Source organism: Glandiceps talaboti, chromosome 2 (assembly GCF_964340395.1).
Source record: "Glandiceps talaboti chromosome 2, keGlaTala1.1, whole genome shotgun sequence".
Classification (NCBI taxonomy): domain Eukaryota; kingdom Metazoa; phylum Hemichordata; class Enteropneusta; family Spengelidae; genus Glandiceps; species Glandiceps talaboti.
In genome coordinates, this window is record NC_135550.1 from 6403643 (window position 1) to 6425600 (window position 21958).

General features: G+C 35.3%; 1 protein-coding gene across 1 annotated transcript in view; it reads right to left on the reverse strand.

Moving 5' to 3' along the window:
* Window positions 1–1758: 1758 nt before the first annotated feature.
* LOC144451994 (kynurenine 3-monooxygenase-like) overlaps window positions 1759–21958 on the reverse strand; it is a 20444-nt gene continuing 244 nt past the window's right edge. Inside the window, exons 2-13 of the mRNA XM_078142958.1 lie at window positions 14857–14926; window positions 14007–14104; window positions 12676–12765; window positions 12289–12337; window positions 11746–11830; window positions 10694–10859; window positions 9169–9420; window positions 8272–8361; window positions 7321–7378; window positions 5397–5479; window positions 3604–3765; window positions 1759–2961 (exon numbers count right to left, since the gene is read on the reverse strand). Of these exons, the coding sequence (XP_077999084.1) occupies window positions 2809–2961; window positions 3604–3765; window positions 5397–5479; window positions 7321–7378; window positions 8272–8361; window positions 9169–9420; window positions 10694–10859; window positions 11746–11830; window positions 12289–12337; window positions 12676–12765; window positions 14007–14104; window positions 14857–14926 (1356 nt within the window). The 3' untranslated portion in view covers window positions 1759–2808. The remainder of the gene's footprint in view (window positions 2962–3603; window positions 3766–5396; window positions 5480–7320; window positions 7379–8271; window positions 8362–9168; window positions 9421–10693; window positions 10860–11745; window positions 11831–12288; window positions 12338–12675; window positions 12766–14006; window positions 14105–14856; window positions 14927–21958) is intronic.

Here is a 21958-nt window from a genome sequence, read left to right on the forward strand (position 1 = left end):
ATTGTTTCCCTTAATTTTCACTTAGAATAGTTATGTGTTTCCTTAAAGGGGAACACCACTCTACAAAATAGAGACATTTCCATAAATTATGAGTCAACTTAACATTTCTCTGAAATTGTGCCAGTAAGGCATCATCAGTTAAATTCTTTGCTTGCCATCCATGTGCAGGTAGGTTTGTCTATACATTTATAAAAAAACACCACATTTCATTTTACTTGAAATTTCTGTGCAAGGCCATATTTCATATTATTGTAAATGGAAAGAGTGTTCAAATATCTTCAGAATAACTACAAATATTTCTAAATAGTTGTCTGTGTCAATCAAACTTTGGAATTTTGACATTTGTATTTCACCAGTGTAGCAGATTTAGGCACGCACAGAAAATGAATCAACAGAAAAGTGAATTTTGACATGACATGCTAGCAATGTGGGTTTTTGTCTGCATTTGGTTTTTTTCCCCTGTCTGCCTGGCAGGTTTTTGTGAAATTCAAGGACGGCAAACAAAGAATTTAATTGCTAGAGCCTAAATGTAGGTGATGTGACATCATGAAATGACTCTCCAGAACCCATAGTTCATGAAAATGCCTTTATTGGTGTTTCCTGGAGTAGCGTTCCCCTTTCTAATTAGCCTATCAGTAGCAAAAGTTGAACATTTTTATTTCCATAATTTAGATATTATTCCCCAATATACTTCTTCATTCAGCCAAAGAAAATATGAGTAACCTAAGGGGCCTTTGTCACTACGTAACAACCCTTAGGTCACAAGTATTTTTTGTCTGAATGAAGAAAAATATTCGAGAATAACATAATTATACTTTAATTTATACCAGCGGCAGTAATATCAAAGAATAATCGGGAAAGTAATGGCAATATTGAAAGTTTTGACTCAGATTTTGAATAAAGTTTATTTATTTTCTATTTATTAATATTCAAAAGCGCTGTACATAAAATAGATTTAAAAGCATGGTAAAACAATATAATAAAGCTAAAAACAACAAAATGGTTACAATAATTACAAAAAGGGGAAAATGACTACTTAGTAAAAGACACGTGGTAATACATCAATACAGTTTATAATATTGTTTAAACAGATGTGTTTTAAGTTTGCATTTAAAAAGTTCAACATCAGTGATCAGCATTTAGTTCTCCAGGAATTGAGTTCCATAGCTTTGGTCCACAAATGGTAAGCGCTGTGTCATTTAGTGTATTATATGATCGAGGTACAACAAGATTTTGACTACAGTCGTTGCGTAAATTGTACCGAGAATTGTTTGTACGTGTGAATGAATCCTGGATATACAAAGGCTTTAAAATCAACTCTTGCCCTGACAGGCAGCCAGTGGAGCTTAATGAGAGATTGGGTCATTCCATCATACTTTCTCAAACCCTTTACAATACAGCCGAATCAGTGACGTAGACATGCATTGTCGTGACATAGACGTGTGCTATTATGACATGGAACGACCAGAGTATATATGTCACATATTTAGTTCAACTTGGCTCGAGCATGGTATAATAATACGACATATACATTTAACATACATCACACCACTTAGGATGGCATTTTATGCAAACATCACTCAACATTATACATCAAAATCACAATAGAATACATTGCCAGACAAATTTATGTAAATGCGTGTATACCTATCAAAATTTATTTATACTCCCATCATAAACACTACTCTTCCAAATAACAACATTATAGATAAATTGTTTGAAGAAATCAATAATTACATATTACAGAACATACCCAGAAAAGTGATTAATATTTATAAAAATATTCCAAAAAAGAAAGACATTGCATCAGAAATAAGTAATCAAATGGATAATACATTAACTTAGCTGCCACTTTTCCCACCCCAAAAATACTTTAATTTCCCCGAAATATAAAGCGCTCCTGCATTTAATATACGAAAAAACATCCCACTTTTCAATAAAGATAACAATATACAACATTGTCATATTCTGTAGATTGCACAAATAGTCAACTATAGCAGACTGTAAGCCTTGTGTTTCTTGATGTAACTAAGGCTGACACTACCATTACTGCCCCCATAACTGAATCAGCGGGAGATATATAGCACAGTTTGCTCATTCCAAAGTCAGAGTCAATCTCTTGTCATTAACTTAATTTTTATTTCAGGTGTGTTGGGGGCAGCAAATGCTTTCAGTCTACGACAGGTAGCCATGACATTAATGTACTTTATTTGTTTTACATCAAAATTTTAGAAGATTACTATGGAAACTTGGATCCCTCAACCAAAATACACCTACTGGTATACATGTGCTAAAATGCCTCAAAAAGTATGATATATACTGGTACGTGCACAAATAGAGATAGCATAACATCTAAATGCAGTATAAAAGAGAAATGCAAACTTGTTTGATTGTGGTAACCCTCCACTAAAATCAAAATGATTAAACATAGAAATCTCAAAATTGCACATACATTACCCGACACTTTCTAATTTGCTGTGGAAGGTACATAAACTTGCAGAAGTGCACAACTCTATTTTTCATCATATTCTTGAAAATCAAATATGTAAATACGGATCATTGGTGTAAGAGGCCCTAATGTTAGATGCAACCTTGAGGAGTAGATGGGATGGGAAGTTGTAGAGAAGCAATCATATGAAGAGCGCCCTCAACAAATACATTGACGTGGCTTGTGTCATTGACACTGGCAAATATTTGAATAGCGCCCTCAACGAGCTTGTTGCGCGTGTAGTTCAACCCTGCATAAACCCCATCTTTTCCATTGAATTCATAATAATGTGTAACTTTCATCATTCTATTTCTGACATTTTAGCGAAAGAAATTGATACCACTGGTGTAAAGTTCAACTAGTCTGTTCCAACTCAAATGTCCATTCATGTGCAGACTGGCTTTCCTTGATGCCATGTACACCAATCCCATTACTGACGCACTCAGCATCATCATCAAGGCACCATTCACAAGCTGTTGAAAAGATTGTAAAACACATCATGTTAAATGCATATATTAAAAGTATTACATGATTTTATTAAAGTGGCACAAGCTGAGTTTATAAACTTTCTACTCAAGTGGAAATACTTATAAATACATGTATAACCACTTTCAGTATAATATTAATATTGATGCATGTCTTCTATCTATAACATTATGATTGTCTTCTGACATTGATTGAACAGTTTGACTGCATAGTAGGGATTTCCTGAACAATTTCTGATACCTATGATAAAATACATCATTGGATCGTTTATGAGTTATTCTAAGCTTAATACCAGGTTTGAGTTCAGTCAATTGCAAGTCATAATTGAGTGTACATCAGTTAAAGTAGAATACCGGGGACTACCTTTTAATATGCATAAAAAAGTACATCCTAAAATCTTATCAGCTTGTGCCCCTTTAAGATGTTTATTTCTTATCAAGGTCAACATTCTCATCGTTGGTTTAATTTTAAAATGAACGCATCACAAATACAAGTCATCACGACAGAAATGGACTTCTGTGACACACACACTAATTGTTTCAATCCTATCCCTTCAGTATAATTGACTTAAAAAATATTGTTTAAAACCACATCTTATTATTTCCTGTGTAAATTGCTGTACTATGTACCTTTTCTTGGAAGTGCCATTTATTAATGACAACATGATATCGGATTCTGGAGAATGTTACCATTGTGTACAGGGGAATAAAGGTTTTAGGCATCAGCCAATGAAGAAGGTTATCCACTTTTTTACGGAAGAGAAACCATCGGGAATTCACTTTGGAGCGCATCTGTTAATAAAACATTGGGGGAAAGGTGTCTATGACAAAGTGATATAGATAAAAAAGATTTCAGCAATTTATGAATAAGCTATACAGTAAAAAGAGTTGTATCACAGCTGCCTTTCAACTAAAGTCAGGATTCTATATGTGTCACTCATTTTTTCTTCCGTAAGGAAGCGATGTATGTATTAGTGGGTGAAAGTCTGTGTGTGTGTGTGTGTGTGTGTGTGTGTGTGTGTGTGTGTGTGTGTGTGTGTGTGTGTGTGTGTGTGTGTGTGTGTGTGTGTGTCTATATCACCGTTTTCTCCAAAACGGCTGGATCAATTCAAACAAAATTTTGAAGACGTATTCTGTAGGGTAATGGCAAGACCTGATTAGGTTTGGGTAAAAATGCCATGAATATTAATGAGCAATTTGCGTAATTAATTGATCGATTGTCTGGTCGCACATGCGCTTCATTTCAAAAGTGCGCCACCAACGTCAATGTAAGATAAACCAGGAAGCTAAGGTACGGATATACACGCTGTTGTTCTAAACTGAGAAAGACTATGTTTTCAGGGGTTTCAAGTGTTTGTATTGATATTTTCATTGAATCTGAAGATTATTAGTACATCAAAGCAAGGAGGTGAGCACTGAAAATACACATCATCTGTAAGCTTTATTGCAAAAATGTAGTCACGATCTTCTGCTCACTTCACACCTTTCACGCATGTATACAATTTGGAGCAGATGGTGCGTCTGTCAATCTCGATTGAAACAAAAATTTACCCAGGGACGAAGTGGGGCAATAATACTATATCACTTCATATTACTAAAGTTGTTCAACTGTTATTATGCGTATCATGCAGTATCTTGTAAACTTTCTGATGCGTAATAGCAATGTTATGCGGGTTTCAATTTTACAGTTTATTATTTGCCATGGAAACGGGTGTACATATTCCGGGTATGTAGGGGATCACGAACGCTGAGTGCAGTCGAGGATGGCAAGCTTTCCTGGCATTTGAACAAAGTTTTGGACAACTAACTTTCACTGGGACTTGAAAAAATCACAGATGTAGAGCTACATTTCTTGCATAAATCATGAAATTGTAAGACAACCCTTACGGAAGGCATTCGGTTTAAATCTGGTGGGCTTTGTGTTCAATTTTTACTCCTAAAGCTGACAAGAATGCACCAGTTACTGAAAAATAAATGGTAATTTTGGCCACTGGGGGCGCTGCTTACAAGCAGATGGAAGCGAGGACCTGAATTAAAGAGTGCTACATAGTATACATTGAAAATTGTCTTCTGAGTACTCATGCCAACACAAATCAATGGAATTCTCATCTAATTGAAAGAGTTCTGCTTCCTTTCTTTTCAATGCTGAATTTTTTTCAGAAACTCTTGCTCTTTTTGACATATGTTTTTACCTCTTCATGTACACAAATGTACTCCCATGTATTTGCATGTTGAAAATATTAACCCTCATTGTCCATTATCTAGGGTGCCGTCACAGGACACTTCTTTTGAAACTGGCTACAATGTGAGTACCTGGAATACAGGGTATTTAGGGTGATAGTAGCATTCATTTGTTACAAATTTCCCCTTTCCCATCCTTCTTTACCGTACTAATAACTTGAGATGGGCTAATAGCAACCTACCTCAATGTAATTGTACATGGCCAAGTCACACATGGCTTCAGCATCTGGGTTACGGATTCTTGAATACTCAGGCAACACCTTTGCTGTAAGAACAACAGAGGGTATAGAATTATTTTCCAACCAGTTTGTACGAACAATAACAAACATTTGACACATTTATTAATCTTTTGCAATTTATTGACTTGGCATATGTTGTTTCACATTATTTTTTCAAGTAGAAAGCCATGATAAAACTATTTTATAAAATAAATAACCAATTCTCATCCATGTGGCCACTTTAATATCAAGGACGCTCTGTGAGAAGTCTGAAAGTTACACTGTTCAGACAACCTTATATAGTTTAATTTTGTTGATACCAACCAGTTACATTTTTTGTGTATTTGTTATCTTGGGCAGTGATGAAATGTTAAGTTTCAGTTATTATGATTATATTGTAATATTCAGCTCCAAAATATCACGTTGAATATTTTAAAGAGATTAAGAGCACTTCTAACAGTTCTAATTGTGTACAGGAAATGAAATACTAGTAATGGAGGTTGCAAAATAATGGGAAACCAGGCTTTTTTCTGATAGCAAATTTATTCTATTTTTATCCTCATTAGTCAAAGCCCCTTTCTCTTCTAACACAAAGCAATAGTACACAATATGGACATCAGGCTATACAAATGATAGCGTTTATATGGTGTGTTTTTTATCCTGTCTTTTGCAGAGTATAAACGAAGAAAGTGATAAAGTATAAAAGGGCCAATTTGCATGTCACAACAAGTCAACACAAAAATATATGTGACTCAGAACACAATGTTTGTTTAACGTTTGTCTGATATCACTGCTATCCTGGGAAATATGAAAAAAGACCCAAGAATAGTGAGGAAAAGACCTCCAGAATACAGATGGAATAAGTCCCCTGAAAATTAAAGATGGAAAGATCCCATAAAAGAGATGGAAAGCCATTACATTCTTCTTGTCTTTCTATGGTCTGTTGAACATGATAGCAAAGACTCAGACCACCATAACATAGATTTAAGGCCATAACAGTGTTTGCATTGTCTTTTCAAATACTACATTGTACACATACAAACTTCACGACACAGAGTGCATGTATCAAACATAGACTTCAAAGAGGGTGGAAAGCAAACCAATCTATACAGCTACATTTACACAGTTCTGCATATTGTCTATATGACCTGCTTTCTTTGTAGTGTCAGTGAGATTTATCAACTGATTACTCCTCACTCTATAAACATGATAGCAATTAGATTCAAGGCCATAGCAGTGTTTATTATCTTTCAAATATTACAATGTACACATACAAACTTCACAGCCAGCATATTGTCTAATGAACTGCTTTCTTTGTACAGTGTCAGTGAGAATTATCAACAGATGGATACTCCCCACTCTATAAATATGATAGCAATTAGATTCAAGGCCAAAGCAGTGTTTGCATTATCTTTCAAATATTAAAGTGTACACATACAAACTTCACAGCCAGCATATTGTCTATATGATCTGTTTTATTTGTACAGTGTCAGTGAGAATTATCACATACCAGTGGTAAGATCATTTTGATTCCCAACTAGACGCCCAAGGTAATATACCCACCAAATATCATGGCAATTGGTCTGGTGGTTTTTTACTTTAAGTTGTTTAAACAGACAGACAGACAGACAGACAGACAGACAGACAGACAGACACACTTAGCGATGCCTATAGCACTACTCAGAACCTTATCAGTTCAGTTCAGTTGTGCTAAAAAATATCGCTAAAGGACACATCGGAGTGCTGATGAGATTGAACTTTTGGAACTGGAACTTTTGTATTTCAAATAGTAACAGATCAAACAATATATCACCACTACCTGTCTGCTATAATAGTTGCCATGGTAATAATTTGTGTCTCACTAGATCATGGCTAAAACACAACTTACATAAATCGTTATTGTGCTTTTCCATCAACTCCTCAAACACAATACAGTCTTCAAACCCCTATAAGATGAAATGAAATGAAGATACTGATAATCATGAGAGTGACAGAAATGTACACATTAGTAGCATTCAAGCTCATTGTTTAATTGGCTATTGTTTCAAGACGTTTGATGCTCCTAGCTTTGTTTATTTCCCATGATGCCTCATCTCAGCATATATCAGGTCTCTCCTCACACTGATTAAAATCTGATGTAGTGAACTTGGTGCGATTTCTTTATTTACCTGTTTCCTACATACTTTTTTGTTCCATGAGTCAGCAGCGCCTTGTTCTTACGTCTGACTCAATACCATAGGAGTTCATGTTCACATCCAGTACTTACATGTAGCCATACAAAATCCGTCTTACAATATAACTCTTGACAATTGAAATTGAAATTGAAAGAGAACCACCAAACGATAACATTGTTGTCTGGGTTTAAGTATTTTTGAACAGAGCATTCTGAGGTACTTTACACGTAAGTTTCTGCATAAGATGCATTCTCATTGGTTGAGTAATTCCACTCAGCACTCAAGATTTGAATGTGAACTTCTATGTTGTGTGTGAGATGTAGGAACAAGGCACTCAGGGAACAAAAAAGAGAAAAAACGACAATTGGTCTCTCCTAAGCCAGGGTTGCCAATTTTCATAACTCTATGTTCACTGTCTATCATAGATAGATAAATGGGATGTGTGCTATTTCATAGAAGTCACATCCTGTAAGATTACTAAATATGACATTTTTTGATCCCCTTTAAAGCATATAGAAATGAAACTTAAGCTACAATCAACTTCATCGCTAGTCCCATCCTTAGACAGCTACAGGGTCTGGGTTAGGTTAGTGATCAGTGCTCTTGGATAGGTTTGGGATAAAGTTAGAACAACGGTACTAAGTATTTGCTGTGAGATAACTTACACAATTCATTCCTTGTCCATAGAATGGAACCATAGCATGTGCTGCATCTCCCATGATAACTGCACTGCTTCCTTTGTGATATGGAGAACACTAAAAATATAGAACAAAAATTATGACAAAAAAGAGCTTTAGTTACAGGTTCTGAGGACTTTAAAACTGTTCTTAGGACAATTTAACCACTTGTGATTATAAAGTGCAATAACAAGTATACATTCAAATATCACTGTTCACAAGAAATCATATTTTGAGCTCACTTTTCCATCCATCCATAATAACACTTACACAGGACAGAGGTTTTGTAAATATGGTGAGTATCAGACAATATTTCACCTGTGACCTAGCCTAATAGGTCCACATTGGTATCTTCTCTGGAGTTTTTAGAAATTCAAAAATGTTTTTGTTTTGTTTTGTACTACCACTCTGGACACACGTGATGGTCAGATGGGTCACATGTATGGCAAACATTGATAAAAGGTGGATAAATTGCAGGATGTTTCATTTTATATGTTGAAAGGGTCACAAACTGAGTTTATATGTCTTTAGGAATAGTTTTTACTGCATAGTTATAAGGTACTCACATTATTGTACCTACTGAAGCACACTTAAGCACTACTTGCAATTGACTGAACTCAAACCTGGTATTAAGATATACCCGGTAACTCATAAATGATCTGATGATATAAATTACAGTATTATACATATCAAAAAATGTTCAGCAAACTCCAACTATGAAATCAACTGTTCTAACAATGCCAGAAGACAATCGTAATGTTATAGAAGTCATGCATCAACATTGACATTATACTGGAATGTGGTTTTATTTAAGTATTTTCATTTGAGTGAAAAACTTATAAACCTGCAGCTTAAATTATGACACTTGAATATTTACATCCTAACCTTGATTGATATCAATGGAAATGGAGTGCTGCCAACAACTGTTTGTTTGATGTCCTCTTCTCCAATCAATGGAATGGAGTCATGATAATAGGTCCTAAAGAACTCCATTACATCGTCTTCTGATTTCATTTGCTCATAGACATCAAATGGCATAAATAGTGTACAGGTGAATGTTTTGTCTGCATTGGGTAGGGCTATCATCATGAACTCATCTCTTGGCCAAATATGCAGGAAGTTGATATCCATTGCAAACTGAAAAGGAATCAAGTAATAATTGCAATAATCAATATCTGCAGGTACATGGTAAGTTTTAGTGTGACTGGTAGTATTACTCATGTACAAAAAGATAATGCAATCACATCTAGATATTTATAACAGCCACTGATACTTTTTGATGGCACACTGCAGTCAATGTTATATCTTCTAAAAACTTTATGTATCTATCAATAAATCCTTACCCTCACTCACCTGAGTTTAGCTTTTTGAGAATATACATCATGTTGAAACATGGGCATCATGGAACAATAAAGCTAAGATTATGTATGGATATACACCATGTTGAAAGCATGCACGCACGCACGCACACAACCACACACATACATAAATACATACATAGTCACAGGTAGACTGACATACACACAGTGACAGACAGTGACAGACAGACAGACAGACAGACAGACAGACAGACAGACAGACAGACAGACAGACAGACAGACAGAGACAGACATTTGATCGACTGGTGTGAGGAAAGGGCTTGATCTGACACACTTCTACTATTTGACTTCTCATACATGTACTGACTGATGTCAGTTTATTCAAATGCAATACACTTTGTCAACTACTATAAACAGATATTAGTTCTGGTATCATACTAAAACTAGGGTGTAAGCTAAAATTCAAAATGTATACATATCTACAAATTTAGCATGTGTTATTGTTTGCTTTTATCTCAAGAATTAACATGTTTCAATAATGTAAGCCCTATATATTCACAAGGCTAATATCAAGGAAGTACTGATATTCAACTCTTACACTCAGAATACAAGCTTTCATCACATATCGTAAGTTGGCGTAAATCCTGATTGTATTATCAGTACCTGTAAAACTGCCCAACTATATGCCAGGCTAGTATACAATGTACTGCATGGCTGATGCGTCCCAATCTATTTTGAAGTAACAGCACTTACAGCTAAAACAGGCAGTGATTGCCAGACTATATGTAACATATATATATATTTATGATCAAAGTCAAACATTTTATACGTTAAGGTTGTTGTTTTACTTGATAGATAACACTTTTACTACTGAACACAGCGAGTAATAAAAGTGTTCATATCTAGTGAGTAAAACAAAACAATCTCAACTGACCAAAAGGTCTGAGTATTGATCATTAGATACATATGTTTATGTACAGTCTTGTGGCAAGCGTACACTCCCTGTTTCAGCTGTAATGTGAACATGAACCATGTACTTCCTGGCAGACACAAACAGATCTTTTTGTGTGAGATCAACAAGTTACACTCACCTCTCCATCCTTTGGTGGTATAGTCAGCTCCATATAGCCATGTGGGATATATGTCTGGCTGTAGTTAAGACACACTGTTCTCATCAGTTGTTTTCTTATGGATGAGAAGGCACCATCACATCCGCAAATCAAATCAGGTTTGACCTTGACTTCCTTACCATCTGGTCTGCAATATGTTCGAAATAAAATAATGTGGGTATACGTTTGCAATGTGAAATGTAGTCAATTTTGAGATTGAAAGGAAAAATGAATACAAAACACTGGGTCAACTGAGTCTCAATTTAAACCCCAGTGTCAGAATCTCATGGTCTTAGAGTACATGGACTACTATCTTATCAGTAGTTTCATGGGGTTTAAATAGAATTGCTCTTTTTGCTCTGGAATAACTTTTTCCATAGCGCTGCCAAACAACTGTGCTTCTCTCCCAAATTATAATCCTAATCCGACATGGACCTGGAAGGTCACAAATTAGCATAATCTCTGTTTGGTAGGATTAAAACTGAAAGATACTTGAACGCATAATATCAATGTTTCACAGAGAAACTATATGTATGGGTCTAAACAACTATTATGTAGGGATGGGATGGGGGTGGGGTTGGGTAGGAGGGGATTGACTATTTCCTTGACATTGAAATCTACCTATAGCATCAAAGAATCTAGTCTAGTTACTATAAATGTAGTCGTTCTCTACGATCTCTTTCTAACGTATAGTAAAATGGACAAATTCTATCGAATATCTAGTGAAATCTGCTGCTGGGGAAAGAGTGAACAGCGCATGTCAGTAGTAATCCATCACACACACTGACAGGTGGTTGTCATTGGTTACTTTGTTCAGTTTACTGCAAACTCAACTTCCTGTTTGAATGTAAGTGAAGTGAGGATGCGATAATGTCATCACACTCAAATAGCATAAACTATCGCTGTTGGTTGTGGTAAAAACAGAATTCTGTGCTAGAGAAATGAATTTAAATATACGGTGGAAATGATTGTAATGAATATATAATTAAACTATAAAGGATCTTACATATTACATTTTGCATCTGGTTACTTACCCATCAAAGGTCATTTCATTCGTATCAAAGTCACATCTAGTTACTTTGTGATGGAAGTGAAGTGTAACGTCATTCTGTTCAGCAACTGTTCAAGTAATGAAACAAAATATAACATCAATTTAGCCAAATATGTGAATGAAATGCAGTGTAACTAGACTTAATAATATCTTTTTTTTTTTAATTTTTCAAGTTTCACATACTAAGTAACTTCAAATATGATATGAAATCAAAGTCACGTGTAGTTGGAAGTTCCGTCTAATGACATTCTGTTCAAATATCAAATGATGTCACATCTCATTCATTTTGTAAAGAATTGCAGTCTAACAGCTACATTGACAAAGTTTTGTTCTTTTCTATGACATCTGGCATTTTTAAAATTAATATAACTTTACTAATAAGTGAAATCTTGTATGACCATGAAATCTCACATGATCGCAGTGTTTAGCAAAATCCCATCGTTCTGTTCTGCTGCTGTTTATAAGTGATAAATGATATTTAAAATAAGTATCATAAATCACATGTCTAGACAAAATCTGTCCTTACCATCAAGGAGAGTTTCATTCAGTTTTCTTCTGTCAATGGACAATAGGTACTGAAATCAAATGAATACATATTGTAACTAATATTATGACAAGGACACCTTCTGTCACACATTACGAATAGTAGATAGCTTGGATATACTAAGTTAAGAGACAATAACTAGAACAGTTTTCAAGATTGTGGTATGGGGCAATTTGAATCACCTTTAATGGCAAATAAACAAGACAGCATGCCTATTTCCCTTGCCTGCAGTTAGTTCTGGTTTACTTGACTTCAATTACCAACATTGGGAAAATACTGTCGAGATCTTTAGTTTATCCATAACACCTCGCAGGGAAGTGGAACATGTGTATTAAATTTCATAAACATGTTTATTAGACCAGAACCTACCTGTCCAGCCTTGCCATACGGAACAGAATACAAAGAACCATCGGGATTGTGAATGCGTCTTGCATCCATGCGAATACCTTCCGACGCGACCTTGGAGAGGAGGGAGAAAATGATATGATGAAATTTGGGAACTGGTTTAGAGTGTCGATTTGTAAAAATGTAATTAACATCTATGTCTTTTTGTTCTTAGAAATCAGCTATGACTACTATTAAAGTACATGTAAATGTCTACCCCGTTGAATTGAATAAAGCACCAATGGCGTTGTAGCACAACTGTTGAGAGTAAACTTTATTTTTCTATTATGATTATGTGGTCTTGTTGTAAGACATATTTCAATACATTTTTATATCTGCAATATATGCCATCGTTTAACTGTTGTTATGGGTGTGGTCTTGTTGCTAGGTTTATCTGCATACATTTTTGGAATGCTTATTCATTTGCTTTTGCTTTACAAGTGTTATATTGCCATTATATGCCATAATTTACCTGTTGCAATGGGCGTGGTCTTGTTGCTAAGGATATTTGCATATTTCTTTTAAATTTTTTATTCCATTGCCTACCCATCCCTGTTGATGTATTTGCAATAAACCCCTATCATTTGACTGTTGCTAAGGGTGTGGTCATGTTACTAAGGCAACTTACGTAATTATGACACATTCACAATTTGCTGGCTAATCCTTTTAGAATCATTACCAAATTTACCAATCTATCTATCTATCTATCTATCTATCTATATCTATCCCCTCTCTCTCTCTCTCTCTCTCTCTCACTCTCACTCTCTCTCTCTCTCTCTCTCTCTCTCACTCTCTCCCTCTCTCTCTCTCTCTCTCTCTCTCTACTTTAAGGACAAAGAAACGGTAACGAACAAAGCATTAGGTTTTAATTTGTAAACTTAGTCTAGCAATAGTACAGACACATGTTAGCACTCTGACTTGTATCGTACTTGCTGGATGTCAGATGATACAATATATTGGAGTTTTGTGTGATTCCACAGTTTATCTCAAATTTTATGTGAAATCTCTGATTCTCATATCCAACAAAATTTGAAGAGCAGCCTGATAGCGAAGGAAGCCATTTATATCCAGGCACTTAAACTATCATTGAGCAGAGATGGAAAGTGATACAAACTTCTTTCTTTTAGGCTCACTTATTACTTGTTCATAAGGTCATGTGATCTGAATAGTGGGTCAATCTGTTGACAAAGCACTGAAGTGTGCAGTCAAACATTTCAGGTACAATTTTCAAGCTTGTGGTTGGAACAAAAGTTCAATGCGACACTATGGTTTACCAAAAGAGATGAATCATCTGATAGTTACTAAGTGTATTATACCTTTTCTTCCACGCCAACATGATTGAGAGCTGTCCTTCCACGTACTGATAATGCTAAATTAATACTCCTTCCCTTCACTACTTCTGCTGTCCTTATATCTATAACAGTAGTAAGAAAATCTTATGATTAAATCACATCAAGGAATTGTCTTAAAATATCATCTTGCTAAGTGAAAATCTTTTGAGTGTCTCCCTGCTCAAAGAAGTACAACTATAGAAGTAAACCTCGGCTAAGACCACTATAGAGAATCCCAATTTTATCAGTCGTCTGATGATCGCTGAGGAAGTGTGAAACTCTGAGTAACGACCTATAATATCCTTAGTCTTTTGAATTAAGTATATGTATAGGTCTGGACAACACAGTACAATGGCTTCAAACTACCAGTAATATAACACAAATTTGATTTTTATGTTTGAATGGTCACAGCGGGAGATTACCAAGTTCCCACTAGTTTCAAAACAATTTTTTTCTCACAAAAATGAAACAACATCACTGCCTATCTAGCATTGTTGACGAGTAACAGTCTATTGATATACAATGGTATAATTGATTGTTTTATACCAGTCAATCAGTTTAATTTTATCTTTGGTTGCTTTATACTTTATGTAAAAGATTATCAAAATCACAGGTGAACAAACACCATACTTTTATCAATTTGAAACTTTTTGTTTTCTGCACTTATATTGGAATGGAGTACTTCACAATACACCAATCACTTCAACACCACTTTTATATGTTACAAAAGTGTGTCGTTATTTGATATGCTGTAGTTTATACAGTTGGATGGATATACGAATTTTTATGACATAAAGTCACATAATAATACATACAGTATCAGAATAATCTTTACCTTCCCTGGCTTCAAAAAGGTCAACTTTAAACCCTCTCTTGGCAAGGAAACTTGCTTGTAGAGCTCCTACCTGAAAAAGGAAATGGACAGTCATGAAAAGGTATAATTACTGGTTGATAGCAAAATAAATTTTGATAAATGACTATCATTCCTTCCTACATTTCAATTTATACAGTAAGTTTTACTCAGTTTATACACATGTGATCATGGAGGCTGGAATCATGGCAATATCATTATCAAACCTAGGGCTCTAGGGTTACTTAAATTCTGGTCAAAAGTGCCATGATCACAACCATGTTGTGACTATTGTGGCGTGGTTTGAATGTGAGTGTGAGTGTATATATAATAAAATAAGATATGAGAGTGCAGTGATATAATGAATATCATCAAGTCATCATCACAGAGGGAGGCAAACCTAGGTATAAGTAGAAGCTATACCTCAATTCTAACACACTTTGCTGTATTTCCTATTCATATAACATATTATCTTACACGTGTTTCATTAAAAATTGATAAACAGCTGCCTTAGTCTGAGTTTTGTAGTGTACATGTATGTAGGGCAGATAAGAATATTGGCAAAATTCCTCTTTTATATGGCTAAGGCATCTAAATTGAAGTGTTTACACCTGCATTATGTTTACTGACGAAGAATGGATGCCATCATGATGACCCCCATGTCAAGGTATTCATTCAAGGCGGTCAATGACCTCACCATTTACAGTATCTAATGATTATCATATGAAAACTAACTGAATTCTGCTTCACCACATCTCATTTAGTTACCTGAATGTTGTGATTTTCACACACTCGATTTAGCTGCTTTGCCAAATTTGCAAAATATAGTATGATATACATTTGTTACGTACCCACATAGATTTGTTATTGTTTGTGCTCCAAATACATGTAACTGTCATATCAGTGACTGAGGAATGCAAACAATGAAGACTCTTTTCAGTTTAGATGTTGTGACACCTACGAACTAGGTTGGGTGCATGGCAAGATATCGTACTCAGAAAACATTGGGGAAGGGGGAGGGTACCACTGCCTATAACATGTCAGAATGACATATACAAACAGTTTCAAGTTCCCGTTCACCAGCTCTGCTTGATACAAATACACAGAAACCAATAAGAAACTGCACATGCTACATTTTAAGATATCAAGATTGAATGAATACAGTTTCTTGCTACATTTTGTCGAAGTGAAATAAACTGACGTGCCACCATGCAGACGTTAAAACATTTGTACCTGCATGTCTGCATCTAGTTGTAGTATTTAAATGGTCAAATATTTAAATCGAAAGAAATTGCAACGCTGCTGTCCTGCTAGTCTAGAATAGTCTGTTAATGGTTTCTGCATGGTTGTATCAAACAGAGCCAGTGAATGGTAACTTGAAACGCGCTGTACTAACTAGCTTTGGCTGTCAGCCAGATTTACATATTGTTTTTGCATTTACATTTGCGTCATACTCAACTGATAATATTCAAAATATAAAGTAGCTACTTGAAATATAGGTCTGTGTCATCAAATGGATATGTATGTCAGCTCACATAAATCTTTACCCCAGGAGTCAACATACAGAATGTGTTTGTGTGTTGAAAAGATGAAAATACGACATTCTTTGAAACTGTCATACAAAACTACTGGAGCCAAATAAATAGGTACCTGGTAGGACGTGATTATCACTAAGGGAATGACTATACAATATGACAGGATTTCTTTGCTTTTGTCATATTGACAAGCTGTGTAAGTAGTGTTAACTATGGTAGTGTTTTGAAAAATGAGGGAAAGTTATCAAGTTGTAAAAATGAGAATGAATTATTTCATTATTCCTTTTTATGGACCCATTACATTGTAATAACAGCTATGGATAGTTTTACACTCACACAGTATGAGAGCTGTTATTTATTGAGACTGCAGTTTATGCAAAAAACATTCAATTTATCACATTTCTTGCTTTCGTGAAACTAAGCAAACTATTCTGTGGAATAAACTCTCATGCTTATGTCATGTATGTGGTATGTAGTTGAGACCTTGTAAAATGCAGAGGTAGGAAGTAATGGTTTCTATACCTCACCTAGGTTGCGCTAGCCTGAAGTACAAGATGGGTTGGGATTTTGACTATTGCGGGTAGTTGTTAGTCACAATGCCCACATCACTTGACACAACTACATTTGGGTAGTGAGTATCGCATTATGTGTTGATCTCTCTTTGAAAAAAACAATAATACTAACTAAGATATACTATTAAATTATATTATACCAATGTTATTATTCTAGTAAACTATTTATTCAATGTTTCTATAAACTTTTCACATAATTGATTGATTGATTGATTGATTGATTGATTTTTATTACCTGTACAAGAAATAATTACAGATCACTTGGGAAAAAAATATTTATACACAATTTATACAGGCAATAGGAGTCAGAAAATAGCTTTGCTAATCAAGTCTGACCCCTTACATTAATGGTTAATGGTTAAACATTCACGGGTGTTACTAAACGCACTTGCCCCTCCCCCCAACCCCCATCCCAATCCAAGTCATTTTAAAAGTGATGAGAAGAAAGTTCGGTAAAGAATGCCAACTATGCTATATATTCTTTTAGTAAATCTATTTTAAGTGACCGCTTGAAACTATGTCGTGTTGGTTCCTTCCTGATATTGTATTTGATGTCGTTCCATGTAGTTGCACCTGTATATGATATTGATTGTTGTCCAACTGATGTCTTCACTGGAGGAATACATAAATTGCCCTGAGCCTTCTGTCGTGTATTGTATTCATAAGTCAACAGTGTGCAATAATCGGTTATAGAGTGTGGTAAATTATTGTGTATTAAGTCGTAAACAAAAACCCCTACTAAATACTTGTGTAACTTAAAAACGTCGAGAATTTCTAACTGGTTGAAAAGAGGAGAAGAATGTTCCCGAAAATGGCTATGCGAAATAGCACGCATAGCCATTTTCTGGGATAATAAAATACAATCTAAATATGAATGAAAAGTATTTCCCCAGACTTCTAACCCATAGGATATATGAGGTTGGATGAAAGTGGTGTAGAGAAAAGTAAGTACATGTTTCGGTACGAATTCCCTCAGTTTGAAAATGGCGCCTATTTTTCTTCTTATAATATTATTTACATGACAAATGTGTTCCTTCCAAAGCAGATGTTCATCAATGACAATACCAACAAACGACGCATAATTAACTTGCTCAATAGCATTCCTATTTACATAAAGAGTTCCACTGACACTGGGTGAAAACCTACGACTTCTCATAAGAATGTACTTTGTTTTAGACTCATTTATTGTGAGCTTGTTTGCAGTACACCAAGCCGTCACATTATGAAACTCGTGGTTTACTATGGACAGGTCAATATTGTTGAACTTTGTGGGAAAAGTGTGAAAAAGGTTCGAATCGTCTGCAAACAATCTGAAATCAAAATATGACGATGAAAGTGGCAGGTCATTGATATATAATAAAAATAGTGTTGGTCCCAAGACAGAACCCTGTGGGACTCCGCATGTTATTGGAGAATAGGTAGAGTTAACACCATTAGAACAAACATATTGCTGTCGATTTCGGAGGTAATCCCGAAACCACAAAAGGGGTAAACCTCGAATTCCATAATGTGCAAGTTTAGATAATAAAATATTGTGATTGATGGTATCAAAGGCCTTTGAGAAGTCAATGAAAATGCCAAGGGTAACCCTCCCTTCGTCTATCTGTTTAACAAGATGATTCACTAAGTTTATAACAGACAATTTTGTACTATATTTTTCTCGGAAACCATATTGATGCTCATATAGTATTGTGTTATGTGTGATGAATGATCGTAAACGGTTGTCGACTAGTCTTTCTAAAACTTTGCTTAAAATTGGAAGGATTGAAATTGGCCGATAATTGCCAGGAATTTGTTCTGATCCCTGTTTAAATAATGGTTTCACTTTTGCAATTTTGAGGGCATTGGGGACGTCACCACAGGAAAAAGAAAGGTTGAAGATGTACTGTAAGGGTTTAGCTATTACATTAGCAGCGTAATAATGATCACTGAGGCTTAGTGGCAACTGGTTATTTGATAGCCAAATTGTGAAGCCTATAGTGTACAGCAATCTTTAATATTGTTAGTAATTTGAAACTCAGGTATTACTCTTATGGTAATTCAGTCAGGTAACCTACAGCTTGTGTTTTTGTTCTTCCATAAAACATGTCACAATTGAAAGATAGAATGGATCTTCATTTCCCTTATCACCTTAGTCTACACATGTATTTCTTTGCCGTGTTCTTTAATATCTTTATTACACTGTCTTATATACCCAAGTAGAATTGTTAATTTTCTACACAGTAATCTAATAAAGCTATATCGTATCTTTAATATGATCTTATAATGGTGCCAGAACAAATCAACAATTAATAAATAACCCTGTTACAGTGCCATGTTGGACAAATTTCAAGATATCTCACTATTGAAAAATAGTGCCAATGGCGTTGTAGCACAACTGTACAGTTTTTAAAAATGTTTTCCCATATGCTGATCCATACTAGGTATACATGTAGGTGTTCATTTGCTGAATAATTATCCATACATTTGTCTATTTATCCCTGTTATCTTTGCAATATATGTGATCACTTGGCTGTTGCTATGGGCGTAGTCATGTTGCTAGGCATATTTGCATACATTTTTTTGAATGATTATTCATTTGTCTATCAATTCCTATTGTTATCTTTGCAATATACATGATTATTTGGCTGTTGCTATGGGTGTGGTCTTGTTGCTAGGCAAATAGCATACATTTTTTAAATGTTTATTCAATTGTCTATCCATCCCCATAGTTATCTTAGTGAAATACACCACCGATTGGCCATTGCTATGGGCGTGGTCTTGTTGCTAGGCACATTTGCAAACATATTTTGAATGCTTAGACACCCCTAAGAATGTTCCCACCAAATTTCAGACCGATCTGCCCAATAGTTTTTGAGTAAGTTTTTTGACCAAAAATTACATTTTTCAACCCAAATCACACACCGGTAATAAGATCATTTTGAATTGAACAATTTCCCAACTAGACACCCAAGGTAATACACCCATCAAATATCATGACAATCGGTACATGCAGGAAATTTAACCTGCCAAACACAGTATGATCATGGAGGTCTTGATATGACTATTTTTCTTTCCCCATAAAATGTGTGACTTCTTATTCTTTGTGTAAACTGTTTTTTTGAATGCCTAAGGATTGTGAATTTATATGAACCTGTTTTAATCATTGTGTCTAACATTTAATTCAGCTGTGCTAAAAACAGGCCTAGGTTGCCAAGCAACCTTAAACAGATGTTAATCTTTACACCATTGACACTGACATTTGAAGTGGCCCCTAAAAGATTTAATGATTTCATTGCATCAATAAAACAAGAATATTTCATTTCCAGGCTGAAGTCAAAGCATTTTGTAATACAACAAATCACATTTCTAAATGTAAAATGCACATTTCTGAGGGGATCATTTTCATTTGAACAATTTCCCAACTAGACACCCAAGGTAATGGACCCACCAAATATCATGGCAATCGGTTCAGCGGTTTTTGACTTTAAATTGTTTACACACACACACACACACACACACACACACACACACACACACACACACACACACACACACACACACACACACACACACACACACACACACACACACACACACACACACACACACACACACACACACACACAGACAGACAGACGCCGGGCGACCCCTATAGCACTACTGAACCTCAGTTCAGTTGTGCTACAAAAACAGTCTCATTTTCTCTGCTAATCCCTGGCCTGCTTATGATGCTGTTGAGATACATTGTTGGCTGGTCGTGGCCCTTGCATCAACAGCCAAATGTCTTGACTGTGTTTTCAAACCGTTAATGCAGCCAGATCCCCCAAAAGTAGTTATCCAGCACCATGTACATGTCATGACAAGCTGTTGATGCGATGGCTGGGGAGGTACGGCCAGCTAACAATGTATCTCAACAGCGCCGTAAAAAGGCTAGTTACACTTAATCCCTGACTTGATGTCCTGAAATTTCAATATTGTAAGTTAGTCTTAAAAGACATTTGGAGTAGGCAAGATGTGCATGTGTGCCCTTGTCAAAAAATATTTACAATTGTATATGTACCAAAAAAAATATGTGTACCCACAAGTCAAATAATTGACACTTTAATTTGTGACATTTTCATTTATTTGGATAGATGCCAGGTAATCAATAACTTAGAGCAAACTCCTGTTAGTTGATTGAGTGGGTAATGTTGCAACAAAATGAATAGAATATTAATTCAAGGATTTTTTTATTTCATGATGTCTGCAGAACACTTCATATGCATGGTCTGATGTCGACATTTGTATAACTACCTCTCACATAACAAGTCCTAACACATTTCTTTACATATGTATGTATAAAGTTTGTTTTCATAATATGATAATTTTCTGTATGATATTCTTTGTCAAAATATTTATATTTAATTCCTTTTGTGTATAAATATTATAATACAAAACGCTCACATCACAAACACATTCTGGTTGTAATATTTTGATATTCATTTTATCCATGGTTTTTAAACCTAGTATTTCTGGGTGACTTGAGGATGATTTGGTGGATGGCTTGGAAGTTTGGGGCATTTTTTCAAACAAATAACCTACATGTATACCATTGGCAAGTACTGATGACTCTCATAATAATCGTATGCAAATGAGCTGTCATTACTATTTTTGGACTACAGGAGAGAGTACGAGAGTGGCTATATTACAATGTTTTGTGTATTGTATGTTTACTCTCTTCGTATATACACTAAGAGAATAAATGCCTTGATGTTATCATTCCAAGAAACTCTCTGCACCGATCGAGTGGTGAAAGTGTAGAGTCTAGAGTCTAGCTTTTTGTCAATTTGAGCCTCCATAAACAATCTCTGGTTTCAATACAGTTACAGCTGTACACACGACAGGGATAGTAAGGATAGTACGGTACCTGAGGATGGTACCTCACACAACCAATACAACATGGATTCTTCATCTATTGTGCTTGGAATAGTACTCATGTGTACCATGTACCACAGGTGT